The sequence below is a fragment of the Vicugna pacos genome, unplaced genomic scaffold (genome assembly GCF_048564905.1).
Source record: "Vicugna pacos unplaced genomic scaffold, VicPac4 scaffold_131, whole genome shotgun sequence".
NCBI classification, from domain to species: domain Eukaryota; kingdom Metazoa; phylum Chordata; class Mammalia; order Artiodactyla; family Camelidae; genus Vicugna; species Vicugna pacos.
The window spans coordinates 156,625-170,188 of record NW_027328811.1 but is presented as its reverse complement, the minus strand read 5'-3'; the positions used below and the strand labels follow the sequence as shown (position 1 = coordinate 170,188).

General features: G+C 39.1%; 1 protein-coding gene across 1 annotated transcript in view; it reads left to right on the top strand.

Annotated features, from left to right (window-relative positions):
• The first annotated feature begins 2,881 nt into the window (after positions 1–2,881).
• The window catches only part of LOC140695080 (uncharacterized), a 31,403-nt gene continuing 20,720 nt past the window's right edge, over positions 2,882–13,564 (top strand). Inside the window, exons 1-2 of the mRNA XM_072958007.1 lie at positions 2,882–3,212; positions 4,554–4,677. Of these exons, the coding sequence (XP_072814108.1) occupies positions 3,157–3,212; positions 4,554–4,677 (180 nt within the window). The 5' untranslated portion in view covers positions 2,882–3,156. The remainder of the gene's footprint in view (positions 3,213–4,553; positions 4,678–13,564) is intronic.

The following is a 13,564-nucleotide window of genomic DNA, read 5'->3' as shown; positions in this document are numbered from 1 at the left end:
TCTCAGGACAATTACTGAAGTCATACTTTTCTCTTTGATTTGAAATCCCACCTTTACAAAATACTTATGTACACTAGAGTCTCTTTTTGAGCTCATGGTTCCCTTCTGTCAATCTGCCTTTCTTACTCCAGCACCATAACTTACATATTGTAAAAATTTATTTAATAATTGGCAGTCTGAATTTTTTTTCATTCTTTTCTTCCATCCCAAATTTTCTTGTCTAGTATTATGATTTTATTATTCCTGAAGAATTCCAAAATATTTTGTTCAAGTTAAAAAAAAATCAGATTGGAGTTGTCATGGGAGTTTTCAGTAAGTTTTGAATTATTCTGATGAGAACTTACATCTTTACAAAACTGCTTTCCTCCATGCAATTTGTTGATGTCTCTACATTCTCACCTCTTACTTTACCCCTCAGTACAGCCCTGAAGTTTCTCCATTTAGAACATGGGCATTATTTTTTAACTTATTCCAGATTATTGTTTATGTTTTTGTCAATTTTGTAAGTGAAAATTTTTTGCTATTATATTTTTAAACGCTTAAAACTGAAATTTAGAAAGGAAGATTCGGTTTGTAAATACTCACTTTGTAATTTGTCATTTAAAATTGTAAGTATTAAGTAGTTGTTCCAGAATCCTTTCTTTTTTGTTTTTAAAAATTTGTGTCGAAGATTCTCAAAATGTTCATAGCTAAGTAGTATAGGTGGGGAGACAGATGGAGAGAGGTAGTGTGGCTCATGTACAAACTGTGAGCAGTTTCATGGCTGCCTTTAGGCTGGAGAAACCACAGAAGAGCCCAGGTTAGACAAGGAATGGCTTTGTATGCACTTGAAAGCCAGCTTTCCTGCCTGTATGGTGAAGCCTGGTGGGCGTGGCAGGTAGATGATCAAGGTCTGATCAAGGTCATTTGCTGCACAGAGCGCTGTGTCTGTGAGAAATGGTGACCATTGCCATGGCAAATGCTTGGTGCCAGGAACAATGCAGGGGAGCTGGGGAGCCTGTGTTAAGGATTTTCCAGTCCTGGGAGTGGGAAGATAAGACTCTGCATTCAGATCTGAGTTTGAATTAATCCTCTTTAGTTTACTGGACCTCTGACTTTTGTCAAGTTATGCATCCTGTTTGAACTCCTGCTTTGTTGTCTCTCAAAACAGAAGAATTACAGCCTGCTGCTAGAGTGTTTGATCAGGGTAAATGATTTGTGTCTATAAGATGCCACGTACAGTCACAAGCTCAGTGAGCAATGAGCTGTCCCCTCTTCTCCTGCAACTCAGTGCTCGATAAGTCATCAGCAGAAAGCGAGTCCCTAATTTGTATGTGGTGCAAGGAAGAACAAAACTAACGTCTTGCCTTTCCCTGGCAGTATTCTTACTTCTTTGCTTCATGTACCTCTTTCCTCCTTCACTCTCCCCTTTCACCTCCTCCACCAAGAGCCCGAGACTCTCTCAGAACACTAGATTCAAATTATTTAAATGTTGGCTCATTCCCATGAAATGACAGTGACTTAAAAAAACTGTACACATCCCAGAATTCATTGTATTTGATTTACACACACACACACGTGCACACACACACACACACACATCAGGCTACCTCCCATTTACTGAGGGAGAAGGGCCACTTTTTCTGAGTTTTCATTTACTCAGCGTGAGAGCAGTCTCTTAAGCAGAATTTCACCTGGCTTCGTGCATGGTTTTTTAAATTGGATTTCTGCTTTTTGTCCATAAAAATATTCTCCTATTAGAAGACAGGAAGTGGAGACATAGATATTCTGCTGAGATATTGGTGTTATCATATTTGAGTTTTAATGGACATAAGGCGGCATAGAGTCATACATTATTATGGATGAGAATCCTTGATGATGTAACTTGGACAAGAATCTGGGTCTCCTGCCATCGTGTCCATGCGGGTGAAGAGGCAACTGGGTGGGGGATGGCAGGGAACCTTCTTGCTTGAGTTCCAGGTTCTTGTTAGTTTTCATTGCTCAGCTGCCTTTAGTTTATGTCCATGAGGCCTCTCATGGGAAGGTCACTATGTCCTGAGAGACTGAGTTACTAATCAGCAGAAAGCTCTGGACCCACTCATATTTTCCAGAGTTTTTCTGCTGACCTGCTGACACTTTATATAAATGAGACCTAACAAACTACTGGATATAAAATCCTTATTGTTATCATTTGCCCTCAAGTTCCATAGGAATGGGGTGCTGTCTCAGGCTGTCTAAGGCTAGATCTGAACAAAGATAGGGTGATAGGCTCCGCTGCTGGACCCTCCCCAGTCGAATGGGATTTCCACCTTAGTTTTTAGAATCAGGCAGATGAGTTCAAATCTTGTCTTTACCAGTTATTAGCTTTGTGACCTTGGGGAAATAACTACTTTTTTGGTTCCAATTTTCTTTATCTGTAAATAAGTTCAGAATTTATTTTAGGGTTTTTGTTTTAGAATTGAATGTGCTAATTCCCTAATTTATTCCTAAAATACTGATCACATGGTTCTATGCTGGTGCCTTAGTAGTTGATTGCTAAGGGACTCAACAGTGAGAATGGGGATGGGGCCCCCTGGATCATACAGCTTATATTCCAGGATATGCTTGTAAAAGACAAGATTGCAGTGGATTTTTAGTAAATGTCCATTCCTTTCCTAATCCCCATTGATTGTGTATATATCTTTATACTAATATATGAACAATTTTTTTTTGCAGTTTAAATCTCTTTGTAGTATTTAAAGAATGTAACTATAACAAAAATACGTGAAATAAAATGACTTGACTTTTATTTTCCTTTCAATAAGCAAAACAAAATAAAATAGAAAAGAAAAGAAAAAGTATTGAAGGAGTAGAAATAATTTTATTTCCGTGGAATCAACTCCCTATGTTAGGTTTTTCCATTGTGTTGTTCAACATCATATAAAATTGACAGGTTGTGACTTCAGTGTTGATAGCTAGGTGAGTATAGTTTCTTTTTGTGGTTGTCTTTGATGAATTATTTGCACTAGATCATAAATGATGTGCATGTTACATATTGGAAACGAGGAAACATTGGAGACATACTACCTCCAATGCAGTCATTTTGTTACCGAGTCCAAACTCGTTCTGCTCGCCGCATGACAGGCCAATAAACCGGGAGATGAGGTGTTGGAGCAAGGAATAGTGACTTCACTTGCAATGCTGGCAGACCCAGAAGACGGCAGACTGATGTCCTGGAGAACTATCTTCCCCAAGTAAGAATTCAGTCTCCTTTTATACTAAAAAGGGGCGGGGTTGTGGTTGGTTGTTGCATACTTCTTGCTTTATGAATTGTTTGTCCTTTGAATCCGCTGTTCTTGCAGCTGTCCATGTGGATCAAATCATGGTACCCCTGTAAAACCTCCAAAAAAACAAAGGCTATTCTCTATTATGCAACTTGCCATCTCTACAGAAGTGCAGATGAGCTAACATTTTTAAAGATCAGGGCCAGGAGAATAGGCTTTCCTGCAGATTTCAGGCTAAAGGCAACTTTCTTTTTCAAATGGTGCAGAGCTACCAAGTCTGAGCCTAGGAAACAGGGCACAGGTTTAAACCCAAAGGAACAGATTTAACATAGGGTAAAAACTGTTACATTTTATTACAATTCCGTTTCCAGCTTCATAGATAATATTAGTAAGAAATATGAGCAATTTTGTATTTTTGCTTCTTAATAACCGATAAGTGTACCAACTATATTTTGTGAGCAGGGATGCTGTGCAGGCATTGGGGTGACAGCATACTCTTGTAGGGGGTGGCCGACCCTGCAACATCTCTGATGCCCCGTGAGTGTTGGTGAGGGTCCCCGTAGCCAGGGGCTCTCTTCAGGAACCAGCATATGGGCATTGACCTCTGGAGACCTCTTTTTCGGCTGCAGGAATTTTTTCAGATATTGAGATTGAAAAATCACTCCAGCTGGGAATAATTAGGGAAAAAAAAGAAAAGGAAAAGGGTTTGGAGTAGAGTAGAAGAGTAGGACTTAAGATCACGGAGCCTGAGTGCTTGGCAGCGGGGCCTCGGGAGAGAGGGGAGCAGAGGTGGGGAGGGGCCTGGCTCCGGAACCAGCTCCTGTAATTGTCCCTGCACGCAAGCCACATAGCTTTAAATTGGCCTGGGCCACCTCTCTGGGCTGGATATCACCCTGGGCAGAACCGTGGTATCTGTAAAGTAAAATGACTTCACAACTATTGCACAGAGCTGCAGGTGTAAGAGAGCCTAAGCCTGTCTCAGAGTGCAGGGGACAAGCGGAAAGGAATGGCAAAATTTCCACTGACAATTGAAATTTTGTTAAATAGCCTGCTACAGTTGTTTGCATCACTTGAATGAATGCAGGCATATTTCTGTGGGCATTTATAGGTTCACTGAACCCCACCAGCCCCTCTTGCCCCCATCGGAGATGGGCTTTCTCAAGCACAGTGCCCCTCCTGCTTGGGTGGAAAACGCTGCTGGTCCTTGCCTGGGGCCGGGCTGCTGCAGGGCACTGAATCCCCGAGGCACGGCCTGTGAGACACGACAGGAACATCTCTGCTCTTGACTGGGTGCCTCCGTTTCCCCTGCAGTGTAAAAATGCCGGTGACTGAGTTAGAAGCATGCTTCCAAGCTGTCCATGTCCTTGGCATCCAGAAGCGGAGCCTGGAAGCTTTCGAATTTATCCAGAATGCGGTTTACATTCACCTTCAGCAGGTGAGTGTATGTCCTTACACAAGTGGAGGAATTACTGCAGTTTTCCTGGAACTTTCTCACTACAAGTCCATTTGATTTTTCTGTGCTAGGATTCAGTATGGCCTGCTAAAAACTCTGGAGTGAGATCTTGAAACCCTGATGAAGAGCATTATTTATTTCATTTCTCTATATGATACTCTTTTACTTTTAAAATTCAGAATTTTTGGTTGTTTCAAAAATTTTTGGGGGGGTTGGAGAATCATGTTTACTCTTACCATCTTTGCAACCTGTTGCTTTGTGCCTCTCACCTGTCTTCTGTCACTTGTGAGGCGGTTCCATTTGTGACCCTGTCCGGGTTGTTCATGTTATAAAACATAAAGCCTGTAAAAGTACAGTCCCTTTTCCTCCGAAGACATTCCACAAATACTCCTTTAACCTGGGTGTGGTTTTAAGAAGACAGAATCTTTAGAACATGTCCTTGCAGGTTGCTAGTGCAAAATCCCAAAATCAATAGTCTAGCTCAACATCTAAAATCTTTCTAATTTACCTTGGAATTGTATGGATAAGTGAAGCAGTTTGCTAAGAACTCAGACCAGGTTTAGAATACAGGTTGGTGTAGCTCAGCAGGTCCTCCGAAGCTGATGCTCTGCCAGAGGGTGGGGCCGAGGGGAGAGGGCGGGTCCTGCCCTCCCTGAGGTGACAATTTCATGGCAAAGACTTTCACCTGGCGAAGAACTTGGAGTTTCTTCTAAGAAGAGTGGGTCTTAAAAGAGTCCAAAAAGCGCGGGAGTGGCACAGTCCCATTTGTCTCAAGTAGGGGAGAGCGGCTGTGGACCCACTTAGGAGACTCGTGAGTCCAGGTGGGCAGTGTTGGTGGCTTCCACTTGAGCTGTGGGACGGTCAGTGTTTAAAAGCGAACATATTGAAGGCATGTTTAGATGGTAAAAAGGAAAGGATGAAGGCTGGCTGTGAATGCAGGATGGAGTAAGGCCCAGGTTTCTGGGTGGATTAATGAGGTAAATGATGGTCCTTCTGTGCTCTGAGGAGGGAAAGCTGCAGAGGGAGTTCTGCGGAAATCTGATGAGTTCAGCTGTGGGTAAAGTGAAAGGTTGTTAGATGTGTGGTCTGGGAGCTCAGGTGAGAGCCAGTAGTGAGTAGGGGGAGGTGAGAGGGACTTTCAAATAATTTTGTATTGTGAACATACAAATAAGTATGAGTAATGACACATTTAACACCTCTATATTCTGGATTTAAAGCCCAGTAACATTTTGCTATACTGACTGCAGAGGTTCTTAATATTTTTTAATAGAAATAAGTAGAAACAAAATAGTGGAGTTAGTGAGCATCTTAGAGTAGATGTGTGTCCTTGTATGTATTTTTATACCTCATCTGTTTATAACCATAATCTACAAAAAGTTATCTTGCTTAGCATAAGAGTTAAACACAGGGACGTGACACACATTGTTGGGGGTTGAAGCTGATCTTCTCGGGCAAATTATGGACCCTCTCTTTGCCTTAGTTGCATCGTCTGTGACTGCCCCAGGGCCCCTCATCACAGCTGATTTCCTAGAGTAGATGTTGGGAGGGAGGCTGCTGAAGGGAGTAAGAGGTGGCAACTGCTAGGGATATTGAAGAGAGACAAAAACAGATTAAAGCCGATAAACTGAGTACAAATACCCTCTAAATAGAAGGAATCCCGCAGTGTTTTGAGCCGCTTATCATAAGGGAAAGAAAATCACTTGGATCCAAAGCTCTTGAGCATATGAGTATTGTGGGTGGGAGGGTGTCATTATAAAAGTGTTGAGAAAAGGCCTCTTTGTTTTCCTTGACATTACCAGTAAGGATGGGGAGCAGAAGCGAAACCCTCTGCTTACCGGTTGAAGGTGCTGTTTTGTGCGAAACTGACCAAAGTTTGGAAACCAGTCATCAGCGATGCTGGCAAATGAAGAGGCTTCTGGATTGGGTGGGGCACTTGCTGTGACTTCCAGGTGACCTGCTGGCTGGGGGCTGTGTGGCGGGCAGTAGTTTTGCAGGGTAGCCCGGGCATAATCCCTAGCTCTGATGCTGCTGGTCTGATTAACAGACCTGGGCGCACACTGTCCTAATGGGGCAGCTCGGGATGTGGCCCTGCCGTGCTGAGAGCGAGAAGAGGGCTCCCCTGAGGAGGTGTCCCTGCAGAGACTGGAAACGTCCTCCTGCAGGGGAGGAAGAGCCTCTGAGCAGCGGGCCGGATGCACAGGCAAGACCAGCATGAGCACTGATGTTTCCGGGAGCCGAAAGTCATACAGTGGCCCAAACGGCCTTGTTCCTCAGAGACTGGAGGGAATAGATGCTGAAAAGGCAGGCTAGGGTCAGACCCTGTGGTGGGCTATGAGTGACAGGAGAGGATTGTTCAGGCAGGCATGAGACAACCCTGTGGGCGTCCCAGCTGGGGCGTCACGCCGAAGGGAAGAGCAGAGTTATAGACTTTGCCACTTATTAGCTGTGTGACTTTGAGCAATATCACCCCACCTCTCTCTATATATATCTTCATCTGTAAAGTGACACAGTGACAAGGTCGTGTCATCAGAAGTATTAGCTTAGCTCTGATCCTCTTTGTCGACTCCTGTCAGTGCTTCCCTGCAAGGTTCTGCAACGGCTGCTTTTACCCTGAGACGGGAGGGCATAGAGGGACACTGTAATACCCGAGGGAAGGAAGGGGTTGCTTTAAAAGCAGACATGTAACAGCCTGCAGCTGCAGACCTGCAGGCAGTTTGGTTGACGGTCCTTGAGAGGACTTTGGAGGCCTTAGCGTCGTCTTAAGTCTTGTTTCCTCTTGGGGACCGGATTTGCCTTTGGGGATTGATGTTGAAGATTTGAGCTTCTGCAAAGTTGTTTTCAGAGATGTGTATATACGTAAAATATCATATAAAATAAAATGATTTATTTAACGTGTGCGAATTTGTAGCTGTTAGGAACAGCTCTGTTGGCCTGGTCTCCACGGAGGACACCAAGGGTCAGCAGAGCGTGCAGGAGGGCAGGCAGCCTGCAGTGCTTCTGCGGGGTGTTCTCCCCAGCAGGGTGCTCTGCTGAGTTGAGTCTTCTACGAGTTTTGTTGCCAGAGGAGCAGACAGCAAATTAATGAGTTCTAGAGGGATTGTATAATGACAGGAAGAAATAGGAACCCGGAGATTTTCTGGACTAAAACACGCTTTGGTTCCTGATTCAGTGTGTTCCATTACAGAATTGATGAGTTGTGTCTATTCTGGAACGTCATTGAAATAAACGTTCAGCCTATATGTTAAGGGCTTTGTTTTATTTGGCTGGAGGACTCGAGCCGGGATGACAGCCTCTCAGATCACTCTGAGGGACTGCTCCCAAGAGGTAGGGGAGGAGCTAGGATATATAGAAGCTTACAACAAAGACCAGGTAATTGGAACAATAAAATATTGCTTGTTATCTAAAGAAAACCAGATATCTCAAGTTCAAGTATTTACTGCTTTTCTATGTATGGTGAGAAGCAAACATTTGAGTCATTGAATTCATTCCTTTGGCAAGCCCCTGGCTATCTAGGGCCAGTATCCTGTCCTTTCTTACTCTGAGTCTGCTCAGAGGGCACCACTGTGAGTGGCTGAGAGGCCGGGCTGTAGGCATGTACTCGCTGGGGGTTGGCAGCAGCCGCTGATGACTCGGATTCAGCATTCTTTGTTTACTGTCATGGTTGCAGTATTTTCATGCACATTGTAGTATTTTCATTCACAGTGCTCCCACTTGGTCCTAAATTTGACCAATATTTTGAGAGAAATTTCATGACCAATTTTGTCCCACGGTGCTAGGATGGCTCATTCCTAGTTCAGGTGAAGAATCTTCTAAGTTGCCATTCAAGGTGTAAGTTTTTTTTTGTCAGACCCTGTTGATACTAAAACTTCTCTGGATCACATGTCTTACTAGTCTATTATGATACAGAAAGTGTTTACCCATCTTTGCTCATTCCCATAAATAGAATCACACTATTATATTTATTTTATTCAGGGTTATAAATTTTATCTGTTTCTTCAAGATGTTTAGCCATCATCAATCTTGTGGGCCTAGTTACACATTGGGAAATGTAACAGACAACAATTTTATAAAATAGACAGGATATAAGTAATACAGCTAGTAACGTTAATAAAGTCACGAGTAAGAATTTAATAGTCGAGAAGTTGTATTTTTGGGTTAAAATTTTGCTTGTGTTTCTGAGTTTGATCCTATGAGAAAGTTCATATTTATGGTCAGGGTCAGAGCAGGTATTAATTGGCCAGTTGAAATCTCCCACCTTGTAAGATCAACAGTGGCCTAAACAGAACTATAAATTCTTTTTAGAATAACGTTTCTGAGGGCTATCTAATTAGAGCCTTGGAGTAGGGAAACCCACCAAGGTAACACAGAAGTACTAGACATAGGTAATTTATCATAAACTTAACAAGTGGAGTAGATCATAATCAAAGGTTGGAGAAATTATCAAAGTAATTGGTATACAGTCTTGGTCCGGTGTCTTGGGTCAGCTGTCTAGCTCAGATGTCGTCTTCTTCTCATCCTGGTCTGGTAGCTTTTTCTCCATTTGGGCATTGTTTTAAGGTGAGCAGCACTCGATAGGCCAGTGCAGTGCAGGGGATGTTTCAGATAGGAAATGAATCGGAGACTCCGTTTCCTTCAGCTTTGGTGTGTATGGTCTGGTAAAGAGTACCTGAAAAAGGGTCCTTCCATTCAGGTTGGAGACAGTTCTTTAAGTCATGCCTGTTGCAGTATGTATAATCCCCTGGCTGCAGGTCATGGGGCATTGGAACTTTACCCAAGGATAGATTTCTGAGCTTCAGAAACAAACCTAGAGTATCCTTTTCATAATTCAATTAAACCGTACAGTAATGTGACATGACAGCAAGGAATAATCTGGGAAGTGTCTTAGTAAATATGGACCTCAATTAACAAAACTAGAATTTAATATCGACTAAAATATAATTTATTTTCTCTCTTAAGTTACCCTCAGTTTTCTCAAATATAGCCAAATCAAGATTAATTTTTTACAAGTTAAGTCTGATTATTTGATCATATAGGCTTTTTTAAATTGGCTGTGTTGGAAGTTTTAATACGGAGTCTCAGGGTAGAATGTTAAGGTTTGCTAAGGCCAAGAAAGACACGTCAAGGCTTTTCATGGGTTTCTGCCTTACAGATTTAGGTAAATTCTTTTCTCTTTAAAATCCTTAAAATATCTTTATACTCCTATATCTGTTAGGAGATGATCTCCCTAATTTGTTTGATAGAGCCACTGGGAACCTAAGTGTTTTTAGTCTCTTGAGGGATCAGATAGAGGGAAAAGATAAGTGTTCCAAGTGTGATTACATAGGTATAATTTATCAAATTGCTGTGAACCATAACCAGCTTAAGGAGAAGAGATTATTTACGTCTGGGAAACAGGTTAAAAGCCAGTAGTATTTCAAACAATATCAAAAATTATAACCATATTCAGCAGGTTAATCAGTCCCTTGTAACTAATTCTTTTAATGAGAGTTTTCATTAGAACTTTAAAATGTCTTACCCAGTTTAGTTCAGTGCTATAGTGTGAAATTTATTAGGAATCAGTAAATCTCCTTGAAGAGAAAGCATTTTGCAAAACCATCAGAAGAAAACAATTAACTGTCTATAAATGACAAAAATTTAAAAGCATGGTTAAACACCGTTACACTATAATCAATAAAGAAATCTGTTCACTATACCCATAATTATCACTGGTAACATTTCAGATATACCAGAATTTTAGGGAGTCCATATAATTTCTACAATATCTATATTAATAATATTGTCTCATTCAATATAACCTTAGAAGATTTATGATTCATTTGACAATTCCATGTTATTTAAAATGCCAAATGAAACTTTATAGTTAAAAATCTCTCTTTGGGATGTTTCAGCGGCCTTCTGTAGCATCCCAAACTTAACTGGAGATTAAAAGAATTTTAATTAATTAAATTAATTTTTATTTAATTAATTAGAATTTTATATTTGGGGAGCTTTTTGAAAGATTTCAGAACACTTGATCAGATAAACATATAGATCACTGTAAAGTAGTACTAATTCATTAACAAGAAAATACGTCAAAAGTAAAGGCAGAACATATCAGCTAAGTGGTATAAGAAGTTTTACAATCTGTTACTGAAGGAGGATTAACATTTTAAGAAAATTTTTTCCTCTTAACAGAGAGAAAAACAATTCTAATCTTGTACCAGCTTACTTCTAAGATTCATTTACGTTGCCCAATTTGTTTCTAAACTTAGCCAATTCTGACCATGTACAAAACTCTTCCCTCAGGGTTCCTTTTCCACAAGCCTTCCACAGCTTTCTATACTTATATTAGTGTGTCCCTTATTTTTCTTCTATTCAGAAGTAACCAGGTTCAGGAGAAAGTCACTATTTTTCATTAACAAAATATAATTCCATTCTTATATCTTCCTTTACGCATTTATATTACTTTCCTAGGATACTGAGATCATTCCCTTACTAATAGAGACTATTTCAGTGTGGCACCAACCATTTATTAATATTTCTATATACCTTTAGTTTCACTGTAAGAGGAAGTTAAATGTTAAGTAATTCGTATTTCAATGTTATTTTATCTGAAAATGGCATATCTATTTAATAAAATCTTGTCATTTAACTTAATTTAGCACAACACTAGAATTTAAAGATACCAAACACTTAGAGATTATCTTAAACATACATTTTAAAAATATATTTTAAATATTTACCCAAAGCTCTCATCTCATTTGCATTTAATTTAATTAAAATTTTACCACAGCACATTACTTTTATTTTTTTTTGACAAATCTGCAACAGATATAACAGGATCTTATTTGACTTTCATTAAACCTAGGTACAGTAAAGGTATTATACATAATATTGATGACTTTAAAGATGTCTATATTAATTAGAACATACTTAAACTAAACAATATCAAATATTATCTTAATATTGAATATTTTCCATTTCACATGACGCTGAAAGTCAATTTGTTCAGTTGTTATTTTAAAAATACTTAATGTTTAAGCTCTTATATTTTTACGTCAATTAAGCAGAGCTCTATGACTTTGAATTTTTTTTCTTTAGCAGTAGAAATATCTCACTCCTATAATGTGTACACAGGCTTATAATCAGAAAAAATCTAGAGATCTCATAACTTCACTTTAAAACTTACTTATAAGATAGGTATAATAATAGTTGGAGTAAGCTGAATTTGCTTGCTCAAATCATTAAGGCTTACTATTTATGAAACAGACAGTTAAAATTTCTTCACAATGTCTGAAGGACCCTTCAGAGTTCTGAGTTCTAATATGCCAAAAATTTCTTGGCCTTAAGGTTTATTTCGTTGAGCTAATTAGACTCAGTCCTAGGTCACTGTTTGTTGTATTTATATTTCTGATGGGCAAGACAAAGACACTGTCTTCCAGGTCCCCAGAGAACTGCTCTCTCACCCAGGCCGTATTTTATCTCCTTAAATGGCATTTTTGTATCAGTGAGAAGAGCTGTAAACAAAGAATTCCATGTTTTAAAACTTTAAGGCTTACTTAAATATGTCTTCCAAAACTTGCATAAGGCATTTAGTAAGATCTCTTTTCCTTGTGTTATAAGTTAAACCCAGGGTAAACCTGTATTTTTTTATTAGCCACTCAAATTAGTTTTTAGTTTTACATTATATTGGACGGCTTATGTAACTATATTGGTTTATTTTAATTTGTTCAATTAATATTTTCAGAGGGACAGATATGTGCCTAGCCTTATAATACCAAGAAGGGGAAGTGTTTTTCCTCTTAAACATATGTATCCCACAACACAAGCAAAAGTTTTGTATAAAGACCACTTAAATATACCAATTTCACAAACTTTTATCTCAATTTTATTAAATCTTATACCTTTAATTTTTATATTTATTAAGTTTAATCAATAATTCTTATTTCTAGAAGGAGTGCCAGAAACCTTTTTTTGTGTGTGTGTGCATTGTATATAATTTTATAGAAGTCTCTAGGATGCCCAAGATTCAGCCAAAGAGCTTAGGCACTTCTCAGTTTTTAATTTCATTAATTGGTCTGTTATCCCAATTATTGATCAAGTATTTCAGTCTATATATACATATATTTCAAACTGTGGTAAGTAAAATGGGCTTGTTTGAACTTTAATCTTGGGGGGGAGGAGGTGAACTCTTTGGCCCTTTTTTTTTTAACTTTACGTTGTGTAGTATCAAAACCCTGTATGTAAACCCAAAAATGTCCATTTTATTTATTTGATTCAAAATAACCATATAAAAATATTTATCCTTTTGGGATAAGCCACTTATTTTTTTTTCGACATTTTTACAATCATTTTTCCAGTTATTCAACCTAATTAACATTAATTATTCTAAGTTTTTATTAGCATATCTAGAAACATTTATCAGAAAGGAAAACACAAACGTAGCTTTTCAAACCAGTTTTATTTTTTTAACTAAGTTCTTAGGTTAACCATTAGATATATTTTTCTACATTTAAACTTGATTTTAATAGAAACCATAAAACAACTGTTTATAATGAGATCTCTTTAAACTTTCACCAATTAAAAAGTTTTTCCAAATTAAAAAATCCATCATATGGCCGTCAATTTATATACAAATATAATATATATATAGTGATTTTAAACCAATAAGATGCAGAGGCCCTTCCACATGAGAGTCGGGGTGTTGCCTAAATAAAATTCAAAGGTTTACTCTCCAAAAGCTAAAAGCCTTTGTGGTCCAGGCTGATGCAGCAAAGTTTAAGATGGCAAAATATCTGAAAATTGGTACAATCAAAGAATTGCTTAGAATCCCAATTTATTTGCGTGGCCACCATATGTACACAATACTTGAAACTTTTGTATGGTGGAG